General features: G+C 37.1%; 1 protein-coding gene across 1 annotated transcript; it reads left to right on the top strand.

Annotated features, from left to right (window-relative positions):
- Nucleotides 1-10,736: 10,736 nt before the first annotated feature.
- LOC110200769 (olfactory receptor 5B12-like) lies at nt 10,737-24,342 on the top strand. Its single transcript, XM_020976174.1, has 3 exons — nt 10,737-11,649; nt 20,073-20,113; nt 24,295-24,342. The coding sequence occupies exons 1-3, from the start codon at nt 10,737-10,739 to the stop codon at nt 24,340-24,342; spliced, it is 1,002 nt and encodes a 333-aa protein (XP_020831833.1).
- Nucleotides 24,343-24,660: the final 318 nt, after the last annotated feature.

Below are 24,660 nucleotides of genomic sequence, written 5' to 3'. Positions count from 1 at the left end.
CCTCCTGTTTGCATTCATCTATAGAAGGCATTCTCCATGCCTGGAATGCTCTTTTTCCTTGTTGTTGCCTCTTGCAGTGTCCTCTTTCTGTAAGTCTAAGATCACTTTTTAGGTCTTCCATCTGAATGGTATCTTTTCCTCCTCAGTTTTTCTTAGGTCATTTTATCTGGATATCTCCTTTGCTCCTATCAGAGTCTATTGGAAAGCATACTCAGCTATGGACACATTGAACACCACTCTAAGTAGACAATAACCTCCACAAAAGCTGGAACCACGGCCTTAATTCCAGTGTCTGGCATTGTACCTTGTATATATTTCATGAAGGAGGAAGAGGAGAAGAAGAAGAAGGAGAAGAAGAAGAAGAAGAAGAAGAAGAAGAAGAACAAGAAGAAGAAGAAGGAGGAGGAGGAGGAGGAGAAGGAGGAGGAGGAGGAGAAGGAGAAGGAGGAGGAGGAGGAGGGAGGAGGAGGAGAGTAATGGGGAGGAGATTTTGGGAAAAGAGGAAGGAGAGGAGAAGGAAGATAACAAGGGGTGCAATCAAATGATTTAGAAACAGCTGTCTGAAAAATACATGACACAATTTTAAAGTTTAATATGCATTATTAATATTTTCTCCATCCATTTCTTAAATCTAGAAGTAAACAAAACAATAAATCAAGCTCTGATTTGAAGCATTTGCTGATTTCTGAAGTGTGAATACTCACATGAAAATTTTAACAATCAGTTCTTGAGAGCTGGTTCGAGTCAATGGGTGTCTCCAGCACACTGCTGACATATCTAGCATTTATATTTGCAAAATTGTTTACAAATTATTTTTCTGAGTTTATCCTTACAGCAACCCTGGGAAGTAGGTGCAGTTATTATTTTAATTTTGCAGATAAGGAAACTGAGACAGACAGATATTAACTGACTTCCAGTACAACAAACTAATTAATGTCTAAGGCCAGATTTTAACTCAGGTCTTCTTAACTCTAGGTCCAGTGTTCTATTCACTGCACAGTCTACGTGGCTCTGAATATAAAATTGGAGATTGTTGAATTTTAAATAAGGCATTAAATGACTTCTTATTGACACATGTAGTAAGTGTTGAAGTTTCAAAATCTTTACACTCCAGGTCCAGAGCTTTTTTTATTTGGATCTCAGCAGCAATGTGGCATCCCAATGAAGTACAGCCTCAGTATCATCCTCCTCTGACTCTCCCTTTGTATGCAGAGTGAACAAATTTGGACTTTGATCATCAGCAAGCATTTATTGAACAGTTACTCTCTTCCAGGCATCACAAGTACTCAGGAACTATTGAATCTCTTCCCTGTCATGTATTGTCACAGGAAAAGACATTTCTACAAAAGAATTATGAGTTATTAATTAGTACTATAAGGTGTGTATGTTGTTCATGTAGGTTATGGATATGTCAACATGGGTTTGTCTAAATGAGACTCACAAGGAGGCATGAACAAACATCTTTGGAATATTGTCCACCTCTCTTCAAAAGAGGCTTTGATTTCTGCCTTGTAGGGAGCAGACAACAGGGCCCACAAGGCTGTACTGCTCTGCTCTCCTCAAAAAAGTGATGTCTACTATATCAGATTGAGCACCATCTTGGGGAGGGAGGGGGAGACAAATTTTAAACTGAAAAGCTTATGGAAGTGATTGTTGATAAAAATATATAAATAAACTAATAAGAAAAAAAAAGAAGGAAAAAAATAAACAACATGGTTCAAATGTCAGTGTCCTTGGGTCTGTCTGAAAATCTTTCAATAAATAGTGTTCTCCAAAAAAAGAAAAAAGGTGCTATCTACCTCTGTCCTCGAGTAACTTAGAGTCTAATAAGAAAGACAACATACAAAAAATGTACAAACAAAATACATAGAGAATAAATTGAAGGTATTCTGTTTCTATTATTCCATGCAAGCTTTGATCTCAATTATGCTTTATGGGGTCGCATCTCGGCTTATACTTGCTCATATATCTAGAACACGATTGGCACTCCAGTTATCCTTTTATCATAAGAATTACCTAATACACTTTCCACATCTGATAGTAATGCTGTGATTTTTAAGTATCTCTTTTTTCTGTGAGGACAATATATCTTTCAGTCAGAATTTTCCCCTTGCCACTGGACTTTAAACTATAGAAAATGCATGCAGTTCGGTGGGCATGGTGGATAGAGCACCGGGCATGAAGTCAGGAAGATCTAAGTTCAAATCTGACTCAGATACTTACTAGTTGTGTGACCTTGAGCAATTCACTTGACTGTATTTGCCTCAGTTTCCTCATCTGTTAAATGAGCTAGAAAAAGAAATGGCAAACCATTCCAATATCTTTGCCAAGAAAACCTCAAATGGTGTCATGAAGAGTCAGAAATGACTGAAACCACTGAGCAGCAACAACAGAAATTTCAATAATTGGACAGAATTTTTAAAATGTATCAAGCACAAACTATCTATTAGACTCTGCACTAGGTGTTGGTGATTTAAATACAAAAAGAAAAGGCCCTGCCCTCAATGAGTTTACATTTTATTGGGATAGAGAATAACATGCACATACAAAATTAAACATAGGACACATACAAATTAATTGCCAGGAGAAAAGCGCTAGCAACTGGAGATGGGGGTGCATAGATAATCAGAGTTGACCAATCTATAAAGAGGGAAATCAGATGCTGTCATTTGTAGGTTTCCTGTTGCTGCAAGACACTCAAAACACAAATCTAATGAATCTCTTCTGTATTCCCACCACCAGAGTCCAAAAGATTTCTCTTCTCCAAAGCCCTCATGCACCAAAGTCTTTCCTCATCAATTATATGAAGTCCATTCAGAGAGCCTGTACATTATCCAAGGTTTTTCCTTCCATGCAGACTTTGAAGGTCATAGGTCATCATTGCATGTAATATAAAATTAAGAGAGAGAACTTTCCAGGAGGTCTGATGCAGTGTTTTGTTGTTATTCGGTCATTTTTAGTCATGTCTATTTCTTCTTGATCCTATTAGGAGTTTTCTTGGCAAATACAATGGAGTAGTTTGCCATTTCCAGATGAAGATGAAGAAGTGAGGCAAAAAGGGCTAAGTAACATGCCCAGTGTCACACAGCTATTAAGTGTCTGAGACTAGATTTGAATTGAGGAAGGTTAGCCTCCTTAACTACAAGCCTGGTGCTCTATCCACTACACCACCTACCTGCCCCACTGGTATCCCACTGCAAATGCAGGCTTCAGATCAGAGTTCTTCTCTAGATGACTGAAGTCAGGGATGCTTGAAGGTATTAATCACATACAACAGAAAAGAAAAAGCTTTTACAGTAGAGGGGAAGTGGCAGAAGGTGGGAGGGAATGAGTGAATCTTATTCTTATTGGATTTGGCTTAAGGAAGGAATAACCTCCATATGTTGAATGTTTTTACATGCAACTGGGAAATAAAACATACAGGCAATGGCATATAGAAATCTATCCTACTCTACAGGAAAATAGAAGTGGAAGGGGATAAGAGAAGAAGGCGAGTGATAGAAGGGAGGGCAGACTAGGGGAAGGTGCATTTAGAATTCAAGCTCTCTTGGGGTAGGGGTAGGGGCAAGATGGGGAGAAAATTTGGAACTCAAAATCTTGTTGAAATGAATGTTTAAAAATAAAATTTAATAAATAGCTTAAAAACTACATATATATATAGATAGATATAGATAGATAGATAGATAGATAGATAGATAGATAGATAGATAGATATAGATATATGGATAGATATTTAAATGAACTGGATCCTCGTGTTCCCTGAGTCTCATATTTTTACTACCCACACAAGATTGGTCTGTGGTCATAGTTTATGTCTGACACTCATTCACTGTGAAGTGGCAACTGTATTGGGTTGCCTCTTATAGCAGGCCAATGACTGAATTCTTAGATGATATTTATCAAGGTCAACACAGAGGTGAACAAATTCAATTTTGTAGGATTAATAAATGCCCCAGAGCCCCAGAAATTCCTCTTCATATTGCTTACCCTTGTCTACCTCCTTATCATGGTAGGGAACCTGGGAATAGTAGTCCTGATCTTATGACACTCTCATTTCCACACCTCAATGTACTCAGTAGCCTTTCTCTGGCAGGCTTTGGTTACTCCTCATCTATTAGCCCTAAAGTCATGGCTGAGTTCCTTACAGGGGACAAAGTCATCTCCTACAATGGATGTGCTATATAAATGTATTTCTTCATAGTCTTTGCCATTGTTGAAAATTGTCTTTTGGCTTCCATGGCCAATCATCATCACATGGCTATGTGTAAGCCCTTACATTACCTCACCACCATTATATCAAGTTTTTACACGTCCACGGTCATTGGATTATTTGTTTACAGTCTTCTGAATTCTTCTATCCACACTATATGTAATTTCTGCCTCTCTTTCTGCAGTTTCAATGTGGTCCATTACTTTTTCTATGATTTTCCCTTACTCCTGATTCTCTCCTGTTTGTGTATATATCTCTGTATACATACATACATATGTGAATATATATATATACATACATATATATATATATATATATATATATATATATATGCTCATAATATATGTGTGTACTAGCCTTTCCCATAGGAGAATTAAGTGCCACTTATGTACCCTTGGTCATCTTTACCACCTACCTGTTCATTTTCATCACTATGACAGAAAGCCTTCTCCACTTGTGCTTCCCACAGTGTCAGGATTCTATGGAACAATAATTTTCAGGTACTTCCAACCCAGCTCTATTCATACAATGGACATGGACAAAATCTCATCTGTTTTCTACACCTAGGTCATTCCCATGTTGAAACTCCTGATCTATTGCCTGAGAAACAAAGAGATTAAAAGTGCTTTCAGGAAAGCTTCTGAAAGAACATCTTCATGAAGCTTCTCCTTTTGATTAGAGATAAACCACAAACCGAACCTTCTTTCTTTGAGTTCTAGACTTACACACAAGCCAACAGACCTAACTTGCAGAGCTCACAGCAGGAGGACAGGGAATAGATGCCTCCCTGCATTCCACCACTTTGGAAGCATTTAAAATTTTAAGGGCTCCATAGTAAGGTGCAAAAGCATCAGAAGGACACAAAAAAACAGAAAGTCAAGCCAGAAATCTACCCCAAAAAAATGAGTACAGCCTAATACTGACAAAGTCCAAAGTCAAGTAGGCTGGAAGAATGAGCAAAAAAAAAAAGCAACTAAAGAGCTAGTATGATTACAGGGAAGCTCAAGTCTAAAACATAGAATAACATGACTTTGAAAATTATCTACAAAGCATCAAGCAAAGCATCAGAGAAAGATGCAGATTGGACACAAGGCCAAAAATTCCTAGAAGAATTAAAGAACATGCTAAAAATTTTTTTAAACTAATTCATAGCAATAGAAGAAAGAATAAGGGAAGAGGCAAGAGCTGAGGGGAAAGATAATGAAAAGTTATAGAATTCTAATGAATGAAGCAAAGCAATTATTGCTTAAGACTGATGGTGAAATATACCTTTTAACTCTTAAAAGAGGAGGTAAATGAGACATATTTTCAAACATAGCCAAGGTGTCAATTTCTTTTGCTTGACTATGCTTACCTATTACAAAGAATTGTCCATTGGGCTGAAGAGGTGGGTGAATTACTGGGAAGTGACAGATGCAAAGAAAATAATAATAAACCTAAGAGTACACAAGAGAAAGCAAAGAGGCAGAAGAAATAACAATTTTGTTACTACCTTGTTAAATTTAATATCATGTTTTAAAAAAGCAAAGAATACAACAGAAGCTCAGGTTCACATGCAACACTCCTTTTAGTTATTTTGTGTGTGTGTGTGTGTGTGTGTTTGAACATTTGTATTTGTTGATAATTAAATTCAGTATAAAATGTTTAAATTGTAAGATAAATTTGACTTTATCTATTTGTATAAGTTGTCATCAATTTTATTTAATATGATAAATATTTGTTAAGCACCTATTATGAATGTGATACTATACTACTCACTTGAGATATACAGAAATGAAAACACTGTGTTAAAATATTGAAAAATATAAGAATCAAAGATATATTCCTAGCCACTGAACTAAATAAAGTTTACAGTAAGCCCTTAATGACTGCTTCTTGGGTTTGACAATTCAACCACTTTTGGGATCAGCTAATTTTACTTTTGTCTATGCCATAATTCTCCATATTGTCCAAAGGATGGGCACCAGGTATTTCACTTTATGCCTAGCTAAAACCAAGGCAAACCACATTGAAACCATTCTTATAATCTACCAATCTAGCATATATTTAGATGTATATAACCTTCAGAAAGAAATAAACTACTCAGGGTGGTTTGAGAATAAAGTTGAAGTTTGGGATTCAGTCAGCAGAATCAGGCTGGGAATATATGGAAGAGTAATAACAATATTTGTAAAAATACAATAATAACATTTCATATTTTATGAGGTCCTTTCCTCACAATAGGCCTATGATTAGGTCATGAAATCCTCATTTTATGGAAGAGGAAACTGTAATTCAGGGAAATTAAATGTTTTCTCTAAGGTTACATAGGTTATGAATCAGAGCTGTGACTCTGACTTCACCTCAAAGTCTAGTTGTCTTTTTCTTATCCCATTTTTTTTCTTTCACATCCACTGTGATCTTAAAAACAATCCTTTGAATTAAGTATGACAGACATTATTATGCCCATTTTACATCTGAGGTAATTGAGGCTTGAAGCAAGTTGGCAACTTGCCCAAGGTCATATTCCTAGGAGGCAGTAGAGCCAGAAGTAGGATAGGGAACTTGTTATTCCCAAATCAAGGGCTATTTTGATTTCATTTCACTAGCAATGAACTAAAAAGGACCAAGACACACTCAAGAAAATTATCTCCCTAGGCAATCAGGATTTAATTTCTGGAGTCATAACAAATTTTAATGGCTTATTTTGTTTACAGATGATAGTAGACTTTCCAGGTGTCTCCAATGGGACCTGGTCTCCTAAGACTCATTGCATTTTCAGATCAGTATTAAGTCCCTCCCTGATATCCACCTCTAATCACTCAAATGCAAATGAGGCTTTATGATGGTTCACTGAAGGGAAACCAACATGGATCAGGAGTCTTCTGAGTCTTCACACATTCATCTGACTTGTATCACTCATCTTGTGACTGAACAGAAGGTTCCTAAGTTTACTGCCATCAACATAGCAGCAGTAGCCAGAGATGAGTTTTCCTCATCTAGGCACCTTTGAACACTTGGCACCAGGCTCAAGGGAACAGTTTCTCTGACAGTATCACTTGCTTCCTAGGCTTGGTATTTGAACCCCAAACCTATGAAAGTGCTTGACACCCCTTTGGAGTCTCATCAACATTTCTTGATGACTCAGGTAGGTCCTGGGAAATCCAGTTCAAGAATGCAGTGCTTATCACAGCATGGAAGTCAACATGCTGTACTAGATAGACTGGTGGTAGACTTGGAATCACTATGATCTAGGTTCAAATCCCTAAATCTATTTGACTTTGGGCAAATCACTTAACCCTTCTCAGTTTCAGTTTCCTCTATGGAGATAGAACCTACCATACAGGGCTATCATGAGTATAAAATAAGAAAAAATCTTTAAAGTGCCTTGTAAACCTTAAAATGGTGGGTAAGTGTTAGCTAGTATTACCAACACCCACATCACATGATTTTGAAGACCTTCTCCATGCTGGTTGCTTTTCTCTATATATGGATCAATAATCCCCAACCTGGAATCTTTAGACAGACCCAAGGATAGATTTCAAGGGAAACTATGAACTTGGAATAATGAAAAATTCATCTTTATTTTGACGAATTTTTTGTTTCCTTTGTAACTTTTCTATTATACTTTATGCATTGAAAATCCTTATTCTAAGGGTTCACCAGTCTGCTCTAAATTTTCTATGACATGAGCAAAACAGTTTTAAAACACCTTGCTAAAGCTTATTCACCTCCTTTCTAAAATACAAAACTCAGACTTAAACAAATGCTCTAGATAGCAATTAAAGGGAGACCAACTTCTCCTGATTCCTACACTCTCTGTCTCACTAAAAGCAGTCTATGAGTGCACAGCATTCCTTTCATACATATTGTGCAATCCACTAAAATGATTGGACCCTTTCATACAAACTTCTGTCTCCCTTGTTTTGAACTTCCAAGTTCATTTTTTAATTCATGTGTTAGACTTTCCAATGTTTTAGCCTGTCAGATTTCTTTAACAGGAGGACTGTAATTCATTGAGTTAATTATGATCATGAACTTGGTGCCATTGCAATTCTACTAAGCAATTATTCCTCTACCCAAATCATGAATGAAATTTTTAAAAGCATAGGGCCAAATATGGATCATTGGCTAACTCCACTGGGGAGCTCCTGTGTTTCTATCACATTATCATTAACTACCTGGGGAATCCTACCATTCAAAGATATCTGACTCCTCCAAATTCCACAATTACCTCATCCACATCTTTGCATCTTTTCCACAAGAATAGCAAAAGAAATGTTTTTTCAAATCTACTTAAATACTATATGCAGCATTCCTCCAACCCTTTCTTTCACTAGCCCTGTCAAAAAAAAAAAGTAAATTCATTTAGTCTAGCACAACCTATTCATGATGAAGCCATTTTACAACCTTGTAATGATCATTTTCTTTTCTAGATATCCACTAATGATCTCTTTTATAATATGATCTAAAATATACTTCTAATAAAAGTTGATTTTGTATTCTGTAGACTTCCCTCTTTTGAAAATAGGGAGCAGAATATTTTAATTGCAAGAATAGTTTAAAAGCAGTGGAGCATAGATACTAACACGGTGGGGGAGAAGGTTAAAGGGAAAAGCTTGCACTTATAGAGGAATTGAAGGAGAGTCATTAAAGCCCATTTTACATTGTTGGAGGAGGCATATATTTAAAATAAGAGACAAGGTCTTATATTTTGCTTTGTCTGGGGCATCATTGGGAAATTAATGGACTCCATTATATGAAAAGAAATGGTTATCCTTCTATAAACCCCATGAGACAGGATGTGAATCCCCCAGAGCAGCCTGCACCCAGATTTGTGATGGGAGGATAGAGAATAAGAGACTGAATAACCAGGCCTTTGGAATGCTAAAGCCTCAGACTTGATGACTCAGAACTCACAGAAATTTCTATCACATGATACTTCCTCCACTTGAGATTGCTTCCTTTATGAAATGATAACTCTAAGCATGATCCATAGCAGAAAAAAAATGCAGAAGGTGATAATACCTACAAATGAAATAACATAAAAACAAGGTAGGGGAGGGAGTTTAAATCTGGTATTCTGAAATCTCTAACTTCAGTTAGGACATACAATAAAGAGCACCAAGTAAGGCTGTAAATAGTCCAAGAATTGGAGAATGGGTTTCAAGAAGAAAAGGCTAAAGAGCTGGAGTAAGAAATAAGGAAGAATGGCAAATTCATGGAAGATTTACAGGAAGAAAAGATCACAAAATAATATTACTTAAACTAAGAGGTTAGGTTGGTGAGAGTGATAAAAGACTGCAAAGTATATGCTTAGCTGTAGAGGGGGAAAGAAGGGTCAAAAGTGTAGGGGGAATAAATCAAAAAATAAAATGTAAAGGCATATTAACATCTTAAGTAAATTTAAGAAACTTGAGATAAAGCAGATAAAGAGGAGAGAGGGAGGTAGGGAGAAAGGAAAAGAAAAGGGAGGAAAGAAGGAAGGAAGGAACAAACGAATGAATGAAGGAAGGAAAGAGGGAGGGAGGGAAGGAAGGAAGAGAAGAAGGAAGGAAGGAAGGAAGGAAGGAAAGAAGGAAGGAAGGAAGGAAGGAAGGAAGGAAGGAAGGAAGGAAAGGAGGGAGGGTGAGAGGGAGGGAGGATCAAAAATTTTCATAGCAGTACTATTTCTTCTGGTAACCAAGAATTAAAAAAAAAAAAAAAGCATGTGTCTATTGATTAGGAACATGTTGAATGAATATTGGTACATGAATAAAATGGAATATAAATGTATCATAAGAAATTATGAATGTGAAGAATTTGGAAAAATCATGACAAAAGCACTAATAGATGAAGAGAGAAATAACAATGAGGAAAACAATGTACATAATCAAAATGCAGAAAAATTGAAATAAAAATAAATGATAAATAATTAAAATAATAAATATTAGCTCTAGAGAACATCTGAGGAAAAAATCACTACCTTCAAAATAGAGATAAGGGACCTTAGGTATGGCTCTATATTATTAGATATCATACATGCATTGGTAGGCTTTGGTTTTTTTTCTTTTAAAATTGTTGTTCCAAGAGAAGGTTCATGGAGGTAGGGCGAGTTGGATAAGAATTGAATGTGACAAAAAAGTTAATTTTTCAAGTGTGTCTGATTCTTCATGACTTCATGTGGAGTTTTCTTGGCAAAGATAATGGACTGGTTTGCTATTTCTTTCTCTAGCTCTTTCTACAGATGAGTTAAACAGCTTGTCAGTGTCTGAGACCAGATTTGAACTCAGGAAGAGGTGTCTTCCTGACTCCAGGCCTAGCACTGCCCCAGTAAACTACCCAGTGATATCCATAAAAAAGCATTTTTTAGAAAATAATCTGGAATAAGTTCAATGAAAGGTTATGGAGTAGCTGCCATGATGGCCATCGAGGTTTTCTTGGTCCCTCAGGCTATTATTTCCACCATTTGCAAAAGACAGGTCTATGGATATGGTTTTGACTTTGTTTATCATTGTGCAGAAATAATTTTCCCCTCTCTAATTGCAGATCAAGATCCTGCTCCCAGATGGCATTTATGGAGAACAGCACAGACGTAAATGGGTTCATTCTTGTAGGATTAACAGATATCCCAGAGCTCCAGGCTGTGCTCATCATCATATGCACTCTTATCTACATCATCACCCTAGTAGGAAACCTCAGCTTGATAGCCCTGATTTGGGGGGAATCCACCCTCCATACTCCCATGTACTTCTTCCTCAGTAGCCTCTCTCTCGTGGATTTGGGTTCTTCTTCAGCTATTATTCCCAAAGTGATTGCTGGGGTGTTCACAGGAGACAAGACCATCTCCTACAATGGTTGTGCTACACAAATGTTCTTCTTTGTAATCTTTGTCACTACTGAAAATTATCTGTTGGCCTCCATGGCCTATGATCGCCATGTGGCTGTGTGTAAGCCCCTACACTACTCTACTATCATGTCATCAAGGATGTGTGCTGGCCTCACCATTAGTTCTTATGTCTGTGGCTCATTGAACTCTTCTGTTCACACTGGCTGCACTTTCAGCCTCTCTTTCTGTAGTTCCAATATTGTGAATCACTTTTTTTGTGACATTCCTCCAATCTTGACTCTCTCCTGCTCAGATATATGCCTTACTGAGTTGTTGGTTTGTATTGTAGGGGCATTTAATATGGCTTTTGCTCTTCTGGTCATCGTGACCTCCTATCTCTCAATTTTCATTGCCATCCTGAGAATCCATTCTAATGAGGGCCGCCAGAAAGCCTTCTTCACCTGTGCTTCTCACATCTTTGCAGTGTCCTTATTTTATGGTGCAACCATCTTCATTTACCTACAACCCTCATCAGCTCATTCCATGGATACAGATAAAATGGCCTCTGTATTCTATACCATGATCATTCCCATGCTGAACCCATTGGTCTATAGTCTGAGAAATAAAGATGTCAAGAATGCTTTCAGAAAAGCAACTAGAAGAAAGAATTCTTAGCCTTATTCTAATTAAGAAGAGGGACAAATAGGTGGTGCAATGGATAGAGCACTGAACCTGAAATGGGTAAGATCTGAGTTCAAATTTGGCCTCAGGCACTTACTAACTCTATGACTCTGGGAAGGTCACTTAACTACCTTTTCCTCATCTATAAAATGAGGAAATACTGGAGAAATAAATGACAAACCAGTCTAGTATCTTTGCCCAGAAAACTCCCCGGACAAGTCCATGAGCTCATGAAGAGCCAGACTGGACTGAGGAACTGAACAATAATGACAATTAAGAAGAGGAAATTTAGATATACCTTCTCTGAACTCTAGTTCTCAATTCTAGATATTTTATTAAGCTCAAGTTGATCTTGTCAAAAGGCAGTTATCTCAGAGTTTGGGGGCTAGAATTTTTTTTCTTCTTTACTATTTGTTCTATCATTTTTTTAAACTGAGACAGTTGAGGTGGAGCCAAGATGGCAGAGTAAAGGCAGGAACTCACCTGAGCTCTTCCTCAAATCCCTCCAAATCCCTTTAAATAATGAGTCTAAACAAATTGTACAACAGCAGTACCCACAAAAAGATGAATGGAAACAATTTTCCAGCCCAAGACAACTTATAAGGTAAGCAAAAAATGTCTATTGTACCAGGGTGTGAAAGGAGCACAGGCCATGCCAGCACAGATTGTGCCCTAGCAAACCAGGAGCAGGCTTAAGGGTGACTCAATCAGTGGCAGCAGTGGTGGCTTCCCAGACCTCTCAGCCCACATACAGTAAGGGGATTGGACAATAGGTCAGAAGATTGGCAGAGGTCCCTTTGCTGTCACCAGGGACAAGGTCCTGTTGCATTGCCTATACTTGAATCTGGGTTGCAATTCTGGGTCTTAGTCTCAGTGTAAGGAGGAGCACTAGCACAGCAGAGCTTGTGGCCACAGAGGAACAGGGACCTTGGTCACAGTTCCAGGGTTGAAAAAACTGCCTGTGTTCTCACAAACCAGTGCACAGTACAGGAGAGTAGTAAACATACCTCTCCCTAGGTCATACCACCTTAGAAGAATAAAAAACCTACAAATTCCCAAAATTGCCTCTGAAAACAGCTGCACAAAAACCCTGAAGCTTGGGACAGCACCTCTTCCACTTGGAAAGCAGAGCCCCACTTTAGCATGGCATTAAAAGTCAAGAAATATGCTAGAAAATGAGCTAACAAAAGAAATACTTCTGACTATAGAAAGTTACTATGGTGACAAGGAATATCAAAATACTCACTCAGAAGAAGATAACAAAGTCAAAATTTCTGCATCCAAAGCCTCAAAAGAATGTGAATGGGACTCAGGTCATGGAAGAGCTCAAAATGAATTTTTTAAATGAAGTAAGAGAGATAGAGGAAAAAATGGGAAGAGAAATGAGAGTGATGCAAGAAAATCATGAAAAAGGAGTCAACATCTTGGTAAAGAAGGCATAAAAAATACTGAAGAAAATAGCACCTTCAAAACAGAATAGGGGGCAGCTAGGTGGCACAGTGGATAGAGCTCTGGCCTTGGAGTCAGGAGGACATAAGTTCAAATCTGGCCTCAGACACATGATACTTACTAGCTGTGTGACTCTGGGCAAGTCACTTAACCCTAACTGCATCACCAAAAAGAAAAAAAAACACAAATAAAACAAAACCAAAAAAAAAAAAACCAACCAAAACAGAATAGACCAAATGGTAAAAGAGACACAAAAATCCAATGAAGAGAAGAATGCCTTGAAAAGCAGAATTGTCCCGGTGGGAAAAGATATGCAAAAATTCACTGAAGAAAAGAACTCTTTAAAAAGTAGAATTGGCCAAATGGAAAAGAAGGTACAAAAGCTCACTGAAGAAAATCATTCCTTAAAAGTTAGAATTGGGCAAGTAGAAGCTAATAACTTTATAAAACATCAAGAAACAATAAAACAAAATCAAAAGAATGAAAAAAATAGAAGAAAATGTGAATCATTTTCCTTCATCCTAGGTTAACTCCTTTCTTTATGTGTTAGTGATAGAGTTGAGATATCATTGTTGTACCCATAACCCTCCTCCATTGAGCCCCACATAATCTACCCCAAATTTTTGATACTCATGTCACTATCAATTGTAATATACTCATATTTAAAATAAGGTTGCTTAATGAAATATTTTGATAATTGAAATAAGAAAATCTTTTCCTCCATAACCACAATGGTCATGCAAAAAGTTTACCTAAATAGTGAGAATGGGCATAGGTATAAATGAGTCCAAGGTATATCATGGAAGAACAGTTCACATTTTTGTCAGTTTATTCTATTAATGAAATGTCACAGTTCCTTACATGTCAGCTATTCATATAAAGCATCCTATATTTTTAAGTTGTGGTACTGTATCCATTACAATGTTCACTGGGGATATTGTAGATTTTTAATTTTTCCTCTGCCTTTTCCTTTCAGCTTTTCACCTTGTCACTAGATCTCAGCTATGTTCCTCCATTGAGATTCCCCAGAAACTTGCTACTCTGTCCTCCATTGACTGGGAATTCTTGACTAGTAAGTGACTTGCCCTGGGTCACACAGCTACTAAGTGTCTCAGGCTAGATTTGAATTCAGGAAGATTAGCCTTCTTGACTCCAAGCACCATCTAGCTGCCCCAGTGGTATCCCAATATAAATGCAGGCTTCAGATCAAAGTTCTTCCCTAGATGAAGTCAGGGATGCTTGAAGGTAATAAGAAATCTACGACCATTACACTTTTTCCTCTTCATTAATTGTCTCATTGAGATTCCATGTATTTGCATCTTAACTAGTTCAATCCTCACATTTTAAAGAGAAGGAGCCCAAGTCCCAGAGAAGATCAAAGGGAAATGAGTTGCCTAAAGTCATTCAAGTAATAAATAACAGAGCCAGGAGTCAACCCAAAGTGATCTGACACCTAATCCAGGGCTCTTTTCAAGATTTCTTGCTTTACCTTAGAAACACCTACCTAATAACCTGTCTCTTTAGCCTTGGGGCATGAGTGATACAGCAGATTTTATAGAAGATTGGAGTTGGCAGAGATCATTAAGATCTTCTAAACCAGCTCCCTCATTTATAGATGGAAGTTCATCAGCTGCATTCTCTAATCAACTTGAGGAGCTTACAGGATGGAGAGTCTTGTCTGGGAGTTGTGAAAGTAACTCCCTATAGAGTATAGACATGCTCATTGACCCATAGTTAAGAAGACAAAAAACAACCAAATCCTGATTCTCAGTGACTGGAATTATTCCAAGGTGAATTGGTGGAGTCAAACTCTTGGGAAGTCCTCTATGTTGTCTGTGGAAGTAAGTTTATGGTCATTCTTAGTCCTTTGAGGTGAGGAGGAGATTATTCTTTATATAATATTTTATTTTTCCCCAATTACATGTTAAAACAAAATTTTAACTTTCTTTTAAGTTCTGAGTTAAAAACACTATCCCTCCCTTCCCCCCTTCATGGGATGATAAGCAATCTGATATAGGTTACACATGTGCAATCATGGAAAACAGTTCCATATTAGTCATTTTGTACAAGAAGACTCAAATAACAGAAAGAAGGAAAGAAAGAAAGAAAGAAAGAAAGAAAGAAAGAAAGAAAGAAAGAAAGAAGAAAGAAAGAAAGAAAAGAAAGAAAGAAAGAAAGAAAGAAAGAAAAAGAAGAAAGAAAGAAGAAAGAAAGAAAGAAAAAAAAGAAAGAAAGAAAGAAAGAAGGAAGGAAGGAAGGAAGGAAGGAAGGAAGGAAGGAAGGAAGGAAGGAAGGAAGGAAGGAAGAAGGAAGGAAAGAAAGAAAGAAAGAAAGAAAGAAAGAAAGAAAGAAAGAAAGAAAGAAAGAAAGAAAGAAAGAAAAGAAAGAAGAAGAAGATAGGGAGTAGGCTTGAGTCTGTATTCAGGCAGTATCAGCTCTTTTTCTGGAGGTGGATAGAATACTTCATTATGAGTCCTTTGAAAGATTTATGTTCCATCTTCCATTTTTCTTCCAAGGAGAGGCCAAACAGTTAATCAGGCAACTAAGAATTTCATGAGAGTACAGCAGGTCCCTATTCCAGAGAGACAGTAATGGCTGCCTTTGCACAGTAGCTTGTGAGAATTACTTTTTCTCACACTTCTTGACAGAAAGGACACTTTAATGGACATGATTTCTGAAGCTTTGCTTTCTAGTTAGAGGAGGAGGGAATCCCTGAGCTATAAGATCCCAGAACTTTTCCAGAGAAGGGTGATTTCTAACACAGAACCAAGTTTTCCATTTTCCATCAGTGGTTCTACTTGGTTTTAACTCCATGGAACATTATACCTTCCCAAAATAAGCTAGTTACCTAAAATCTCATAACCATGCAGATTGACTCAGTTTTTCATACTCAATGTTTTCTCCTCTCCCTCAGTTTCCTTTCCTGTCTGATTAGGGGGCAGAGCAATAAACTCCTCCCAAAACCTCCCTCCAAATTTTCCAGCTAACTTCATTTACCATCATCTGCTATACTTGGTTTTCCATGAGCATTGTGATGTGTGCCCTCTGGCTGCACCTCCTTTTTTCCAGTTTTCTTTTGTTTATTTTTTTACCCTCATTAAATTGTAAATTCCTTGAGTGCAAGGGACCATTTTTCTTTTTCTTATTTGTATCCCCAACAAGGAGAGCCTGGCAAATAGTAGGTACTTCATGAATACTTATTGAAGTTCACTTGGAGAGTAACTATAAGTTGAAGAGTTTAGCAATAGAGTCTTCATCCAAAGGAGAATTTTCTGAGCAGTGTGATTCTCAAAGAGAGAGTTGGAAATTGCAATTAAATTTAAAGAACATGTGAAGAGAGATACTATTTGCATCCAGAGAAAGAACTGCTAAATAGGAGTATGTATAGGATAATTTTACATATATGTGTGGAGGTGGGTGGGTGTCTAATAGTAGCCATCTTTAGGATAGGGGGAAGAAAAAAAGAAATTTATATGATTTTGTTGTGTATTTGAAAGGAATAGCAAGTTGTGCACAGTAGATTTAATGTGTTGTGTACAATCATCTTCTGGGTTGTGCTATGTTATGGAAGTACTTGTTTTATTCCACAAATTGAAAATATTTTTTAAAAGAGAGAAAGTTGGATCAGCCTTGTGGCCACTGCTTCTGACAAAGTGGTGGTGACTAAAACCAAGACATTGCTCTCCTCACCCCTGTTAACTTTGATATAACTCTGGGAGTTATTCATAAAATCCGCAGCTGTCCTACATCTTCAAGGTATGATTTCTTTCTGACACCTGGTGAGAAAATGTATTGACCCAAATGTAAAGGACTTCCCTGCTGACAGCTTGAAGTCAATTCTTTCTTAGGGAATCCTAACCCTAATCAGAACTTTATAATCCTTTTTATTATTATTGATAGTATTTATAATAATAAACAATTAAAAATTCTATTGAATATATAAACATGTTGACTATTCTGTTGATGAAATAATATTACAGCAAGAATGACTAGCATTTATGTGGCACTTGAAGGTTTGCAAAGTGTTTTTGCATATTTTAACTCATTTGCACAAAAAGTAGGAGTCATAGAGTTGGGCAAGTCAGCTAGGTGGTACAGTAGATAGAGCATTGGGATTGGAATCAGGAAAATTCATTTTCATAAGTTCAAATCCTGTCTTAGACATTTACTAGCTGTGTGACTGTGGGCAAGTCACTTAACCCTGTTTGCCTGAGTGTCCTCATGAGCTAGAGAAGGAAATGGCAAACCATTCTAGTATCTCTGCCATGAAAACCCCAAGTGGAGTCATAGAGTTGGACATGACTGAAACAACTGAACAACAACAAAAATAAAAAACAACAACATACAAAGGGGCAATATTATATTGACACTTTGTAGGCTATTGTGGGTCCCTTAATGAATTCTCTCCCTTTATTAATAAGGTCCAATGAGTTTGCATCTGCTGTATTTTAATAGGGCAGGGGAAATAAAAGTTTTATAATATCTGATTACTATTGTCCCTCTGGGTCCTTGTAAGGGAGCAGCAGACCCTGTTAGCATCTTTGCAGAAATGAAGACCCAAGCTACATATAAATTATATTCGGCAAGTTCTCTTTTCAGAACAATAATGAGCCAAAGAAAAAGAAATTGATCTCATGGGGTAATCCCAAAGATCAAATCTCCAAGGTCCTATCTAACTTTAACATTCTGAAATTAAGATTCCACTCCTGAGCCCGCAGCTTCCATTTCTTTGTAACTCTCTTAGAATCCCACTGATTGGTAAATACACAGTAGGTATACATGAACTACTTGTTCATTAAAACAGTGATCTTAGGTTGAACATAGAAAAGCTTCCTGGAGACAGTCCAAGACTAATCTCCACCTCTGTCTGTCACTTTCATCAGATATCAAGGGAGGGAAAGGAATATATCCCCATGTTACCTGTACCTTCCTTACTCTATAATTAAGTATCTGGAGCCTTAGACGTCAGACATCAGTGATTTTCCCTTTTTGGCTGAGGAAGTAGTCAAGTTTATAATCATGAATTGTAATGAAGAAGCTATTTCCCTCAAGGCATACATTTCAGGAAGTTTTCTTTTTTCTTTTTTCTTTTTCTGAAAAGTTATTTCCCCTATGAGGTTATTAAAACCAAGTTCTGCAGACCTTTTCCTAAATAGTTACTGATTTAAAAAACAAAACAAAACAGATCTATGATCCCATGTGTAGAGGATCCCACCCCTACAAGTACCAATGGCCACCCATCCATACCTTCTTACCCTGTGCTATTCATGCTAATGTACTTTCATATACCCTCCACACTGGACGTACACAATACTCTAGGGATCTTCCCTCAATTTTTCTTATATTTGTGTAGCCATTAATGCAGCACTTGGTTACTAACTCACAGAACTCCAAAGGATTTACCTACCATGAAAAAATCATAACTATTAGTAAGAAGGGAGAGAATCCCAGAGTCCCATGCTTTGAAAACTGTGCTGAAGTCACACAGGGCATCCCTGTCAGAGCTCAGCTTGCAGTTAGTTAAATGTAAATCACTTAATTAGAGCTACTCTGTGTTAGGCTCTGGTAGAAATAGAAAGATTTGATTAAGACTGAGGGGAGGGGAGGGAAGAAGAGAAGAGAAGAGAAGAGAAGAGAAGAGAAGAGAAGAGAAGAGAAGAGAAGAGAAGAGAAGAGAAGAGAAGAGAAGAGAAGAGAAGAGAAGAGAAAAGAAAGAAAAGAAAAGAAAAGAAAAGAAAAGAAAAGAAAAGAAAAGAAAGAGACAAAAACAAAGAGCACTGATACTTCCTTAGGCTGCTGTTGGTCACAGATTATAAACTGCAGGGGGGGGGGGAATAGGAAAGATTGAGAGAAACTTTGTCCCCACAAGGAGGAAATAAAAGAAATGTAGCATGTCTTTTACATGAATACTTGAAGTATCATGTCTTACTATGATCACTGCCCCTCCCCCTCCTTCTCATTCTTCAGACTAAATATCCCATTCCTTCAACTGATCTTCCTTTTGGGATTGTTATGAGAATTCTTTAAACTTTTAGGAGGATTTTTTCATTTTCCTTTATTGGTTCTTATTGCTTGAAACTCAAGGCCATTCCACCTATAATTTTTGTGTAACTGAAAGCCAGTGTTCTGTTAATATTAACCTCATCTGACTAATTCGTGGGATAATAGTGTTACAGGAGGATTTTTGACAGTCCTCAGATTCTCATCTACCAAATGAGAGGGGGGAAAGGAATACAGCATCATTTTGTCTTAATAATATTTTATTTTTTCTGCAGTTATATATAAAAATAATTTTTAAAATGATAAGTTCCAAATTTTCTCCCTCCCTGAGTTAATAAGCAACCTGATCTAGGTCATACATGTGCAATATGTAAATCATATTTCTATGTTACTGATGGTGGGAAACAAAGAAAAAAAAGAAGGAAGGAAGGAAGGAAGGAAGAGAGAGAGAGAGAGAGAGAGAGAGAGAGAGAGAGAGAGAGAGAGAGAGAGAGAGAGGGAGGGAGGAAGGGAGGGAGGGAGGGAGGAAAAAAGGGAGAGAGGGAAGGAGGGAAGGAGGGAGGAAGGGAGGAAGGGAGGAAAGGAGGAAGAGAAAAAAATAGTATGGTTTGATCTGCATTCAGATTACATCAATTCTTTCTCCAGAGGTGGATAGCATTTTTCATCATGAGTCCTTTGGGAGTGTCTTGGATCACTGTATTACTGAGAATAGTTAAGTCATTCAGAATTGTTCATCATACAATATTGCTGTTAACATGTACAATGTTCTCCTGGTTCTTCTTACTTTACTGTGCATCGGTTCATGTAAGTCTTCCCAGGTTTTTCTGAAAGTATCCTACTTGTCATTTCTTATAGCACAGCATTATTTCATTATAATCATATACCACAACTTGTTCATCCATTCCCCAATTGATGGGCATTTCCTCAATTTCTAATTCTTTGCCACCACAGAAAGAGCTGCTATAAACATCTCATTCACATTCAAAGTTACAATTGTTACTTCTATAAAATTTCCCTCCATCTTATTTTTACTCACTGTGTTCTTTTTCGGCCTTTCTGTTTACTCTATCTCTGTTACTTTATCATCTCCTCCTACCTTCCAACTCCTCATCTCATCCACTCCTCTGAAAGTCCCTTCCCCATCCTCTCCCCACCCTCCCAAATCCCAATCTACAGACTCCTCTATTTTTCACCTTTCTACATGTTCAGAAGATTTCTACAGCCTTCCAGACATACACATTGCTTCCTCTTCAACCCAGATGAGAGTGAGGTTCCAACATTACCAGCCCCCCATCTCTCCCCCCCCCGCTTCCTCTGTATTAGGTCTTCCTTTATAGCCTATTTTTATAATATAATCGCTCCATTTTACCTCTTCTGAACCAATTTTCTTTTTTAGAATCACCCCATCATACACAAGTCAGTCTCAACCTTTCTTTCAAACTACTTGAATAATAATGACAGTTTTAAGAATACTGACAACATATTCTTTTATATATTACATATATGTATGTGTGTGTGTATATATATATAAAACAATTAAACAGTTTCACCTTCATGGGTGCCTTATAATTAATCTTTAATGTTCTTTATATTTCTTCTGAATCCTTACATCAAATTTTCCATTGAATTCTGCTCTTTTTGTTACAAATACCTGAAAGTCATTCAGTTCATCTAATATATTTTTTTTCATTCAGGATTGTACTCAACTTTGCTAAGTAAGTTATTCTTGGACACAACCTCAGTTCTTTTGCTCTCCAAAATATAATATTTCAAGACCTATGGTCTTTTACAGTAGGAGCTGCTAGGCCTTGTCAAATCCTTACTGTATTTCCACAGTATTTAAATTGTTTCTTTTTTCTTGTTGCTTGCAATATTTTCTCCTCAACGTGGGAATTTTGAAACTTGCCTATAACATTACTTTTTTCCTCCTGGGATTGCCTTCAGGTGGCAAATGGTAGATTTTTTTCTTTTTCCTACTTAACCCACTTGTTCTAGAACTTCAGGGCAATTTTCCTTAATAATTTCTTGTAATAGTGTATACAGATTTTTTTTTAATCATAACTCTCAGGTAGTCCAATAATTCTTATATTGTCTCTCCCCAATCTGTTCTCCAGATCAGTTTTTTTTAATAAGATGTCTCAGCTTCTCTTCTATTTCTTTTTTAGTTTTATTATTTCTTGGTGTCTTATAATGTCATTTGATTCTTCTTGCCCAATTCTAGTTTTCAAGGAGTTATTTTCTTCCTTAAAATTTTTTATCTCTTTTTCTAATTGGTTAATTTTCTTTCCATAATTTTCTTGGATTGCTTTTTTTTTCCCGTTAATTTTTCCTTGATCTCTCTTATTTGATTTTTGAATTCCTTTTTCAGTTCTTCCAAGAACATTTTTTGGACTTGTAAGCCTTTGATACTACCCTTTGGAATAAGAGTGGCTTTTTTTTTAACCTCACTATCTTCCTCTGAATATGAACCCAGATCTTTTACATCAAAGTGGCTACCTATAATTGGGCTCTTTTTCCTTTGCTTATTCATTTTTATTTTTATTTTGTTTTTAGTAGCTTATTATTGTAATCAAGTAATCAGGTAATATTGCCCTAGGCCACCAGTCCTTACTACTTTTTTTCTGAATTCTGTCCAGGGGCTTAACCTCAGGGACTCCTTTCCTCCCCTAAGTCACAATTAGGTTCCCCAGCCACTCTGTCCCTAAAATGTCCTTGCTCTCTGCTGTACTGAACTCACCAGGCCTATGCTCATCCCTCCTCACTTAAAGCCAAAGGCTAGGATCTCATTTGATCAGCACCAATAGGCCTGGCTTCTGGAAGGGGAGGAGGGGCTTCAATTTTCCCCCACTAAGCTGACTGCTGTTCTTTGAATGAAAGTTTGTGAGGTGAAAGTTCATGAGATGAAATTTCTTGAGGCTTAGTCAGCTTTCTGACAGATCTGCTCCAGGGCCTGATGTTTGTTGATTCAGTGAAGTCAGCCTGGAGGTGTCTACACTTCACTCAGGCCAAACCTCAGCTGCTGGAGGTCTTGTCTTTTCTGAGGTCCCTTCAAGTTGTCTTAGGAGGACAATTGCTTTACCCTTTCATTTTTGCTGCTCTATATTCATTTCATAGCAATTTTCTGTCTGTTTCTGGAGGAAATCTGAAGAGTCTGGAAATTTCAGACCTACTCCACCATCTTTCCAAAATGCCCTCGTAGAAATAAGACCTTTCCCCAAATTTTTTTAAAATCTCTTTGGGATACAGAACTAGTAGTGATATTTCTGAATCAGAGGATATGCATAGTTTAATAGCCTTTTGGGCATAGATCCAAATTGTGCTCCAGAATGGTTGGATCAGTTCATAACTCTACCAACAGTGCCTTATTGTTGCCATTTTCCCACATTCCCTCCAACAATTATCATTTTCCCTTTCTGTCATATTAGCCAATCCGATAGGTGTGATGTGGTACCTCAGAGTTATTTTAATTTTCATTTCTCTAATCGGTATTGATTTATAGCATTTTATATGTCTATAAATAGTTTTGATTTCTTTGTCTGAAAACTGCCTGTTCATATACTTTGACCATTTAGCAATTGGGGGAGTGACTTGTATTTTTATAAATATGACTCAGTTCTCTATATATTTGAGAAATGAAAACTTTCTCAGAGATATTTGCTGTAAAAATTTTCCCCCCGTTTTCTGCCTTCCTTCTAATCTTGGTTGCACTGAAAAAAGCATCTTTAAAACCTCCCAAAAAGATTTAATTTGTGGAAGAATTTCCCTGATGCCAAGTCTTCATGACATGTAAATCCCTCTGCTCAATTAGCCCATTGTGACTTATAAAATAAAGCCATGTAGTTTCGTAAGTGTGGGATTTTGCAAACTTGGTGTTTACTCTGTAATCTGATTTAGTTTCCTTATAGAGTCTGTTTAATTAGATTTGTTTCCTTAGAGGATTGTAAGATTATAATTCTGATTAACTTTGTTTGTTCAATTTTGATGATAGTGAAGGAAGCATAAGATTATGAATCTTTTTAAACTTTTGTAACTTAAGAGTGGTTAGAGTGCTGGTCCTGAAGTCAGAAAACCTCATGTTCCTGAGTTTTCAAATGTGGCCTCAGACACTTATTAGCTATGTGATCTTGGATGAGAGACTTAAACCCTGTTTACCTCAGTTTCCTCATCTGTAAAATGAGTTGGAGAAGGCAATGGCAAAACACTCCAATGTCTTTACCAAGAAAACCCAAAATGGGGTCACAAAAAGCAGGACTTAATGGAGCAACGTCAACCAAACCTTTTTTTTTTAATGTATAAGACTGCAAGATGTAAAAGAATGTATTTCTTGGTTACTCTGACATAATTTTGTCTAGAAAAGCATCTTTCAAATGCCAATCTTGATTAGATTTTTTTTTCTGAAGCTTGAACCTATGCTTAAGCATAATAAATGGAGGCTTTGACCTCTATAACTTCTGCATTGTGGTAGAGGTATTTGGCAGCAGCAACCTACCAGGAACTCAAAGAGGAAATATTTATCACCCAATAGAATGGACTTTGGTTGCCCTCCTCTGGATTCTCATAGTAATAGACTCAAAGAATTTGAGAGTTGGGGGCAGGGGCCTCAGCAACCCTCTAGTTCAACCCACGATCAAGATAAAATCACTATTTTAATACACTTGACATGGGGTCGTCCAGCCTAATAATTCAGACCCTCATTTCTCTGAGCAGCTCATTCCATTTTGAAATAACTCCAAGGTTTTTTTTTCAAAACCGTGTTTTATTTTTAAACTAATTTCTATATTTAAGCCTATAGTTTAGCTAATTATCTCTTTAATTTACATATGCCCCTGGCCCACTAAGGTTAGTGGATGAGTTCCTGAAGGACAGAAGCAAATAAAGATCACATGAAGTACTAGATTAGAAACGTCCTTGAGACAATAGTTTACTGCAATTTGAGAAGGTCCCTCAAACTATTCTCATGTACAAGATAGAGAGATTTATCCTAGACAGTGGTAAATTCAGAAGTAATTGAATGATCAGACCTGAGCAGTCATCTTTAATGACTCAAGGTCATCTTGGAAGGCACTAGTGGAGTGCTTCTAGAACCTGACCTTGATTTTGTACCAATTAACATTTTCTTAGCTCCTTAAAGGTATTGTCTACATTTCATTTCTGTTTCTGTCCCCAGGACCTTCCACAGAAGCTTATTCATACTATATGCCTTCTAAATACTTGATAAATTGAATCAAAAATGACACAGAGAAAGACATAAATGGTGGGCTTCTTAAATTTGGAGATGACAAATTTAGGAAGGAGAGTTAACACTTGGGTTCGATAATCTGAATCTAAAAAGGGTGTAACAGGCTAAAAAGTTGACCCACATCTAAGGAAATAAAAGAGAGCAACTAAAATTTTGTACCTGGGTTCAAAAAAATCAGCTTCATAGGTATGTCAAGGGGAAGATACTGTGAGATAGTTTATCTAAAGAAGATAGTGGATTTTTAAGAGATTCTAAGCTCAATGTCAGTCAATGGTGAGGAATTGAAGGCAGCCC

The sequence above is a fragment of the Phascolarctos cinereus genome, unplaced genomic scaffold (genome assembly GCF_003287225.1).
Source record: "Phascolarctos cinereus isolate Bilbo 61053 unplaced genomic scaffold, phaCin_HiC Scaffold_9;HRSCAF=440, whole genome shotgun sequence".
Lineage (NCBI taxonomy): Eukaryota > Metazoa > Chordata > Mammalia > Diprotodontia > Phascolarctidae > Phascolarctos > Phascolarctos cinereus.
This window is presented reverse-complemented; position numbering and strand designations above follow the sequence as displayed.

Bases quoted from the DNA above. Each gene is read 5' to 3' on its own strand.
- LOC110200769 (XM_020976174.1), top strand. From the start codon at position 10,737: ATGGCATTTATGGAGAACAGCACAGACGTAAATGGGTTCATTCTTGTA. The intron at 11,650-20,072 runs CAACTAGAAGAA...AATTCTTTGCCA, and splicing joins CAAGAATGCTTTCAGAAAAG to CCACAGAAAGAGCTGCTATA. The intron at 20,114-24,294 runs GTTACAATTGTT...TTCTGTCCCCAG, and splicing joins ACATCTCATTCACATTCAAA to GACCTTCCACAGAAGCTTAT.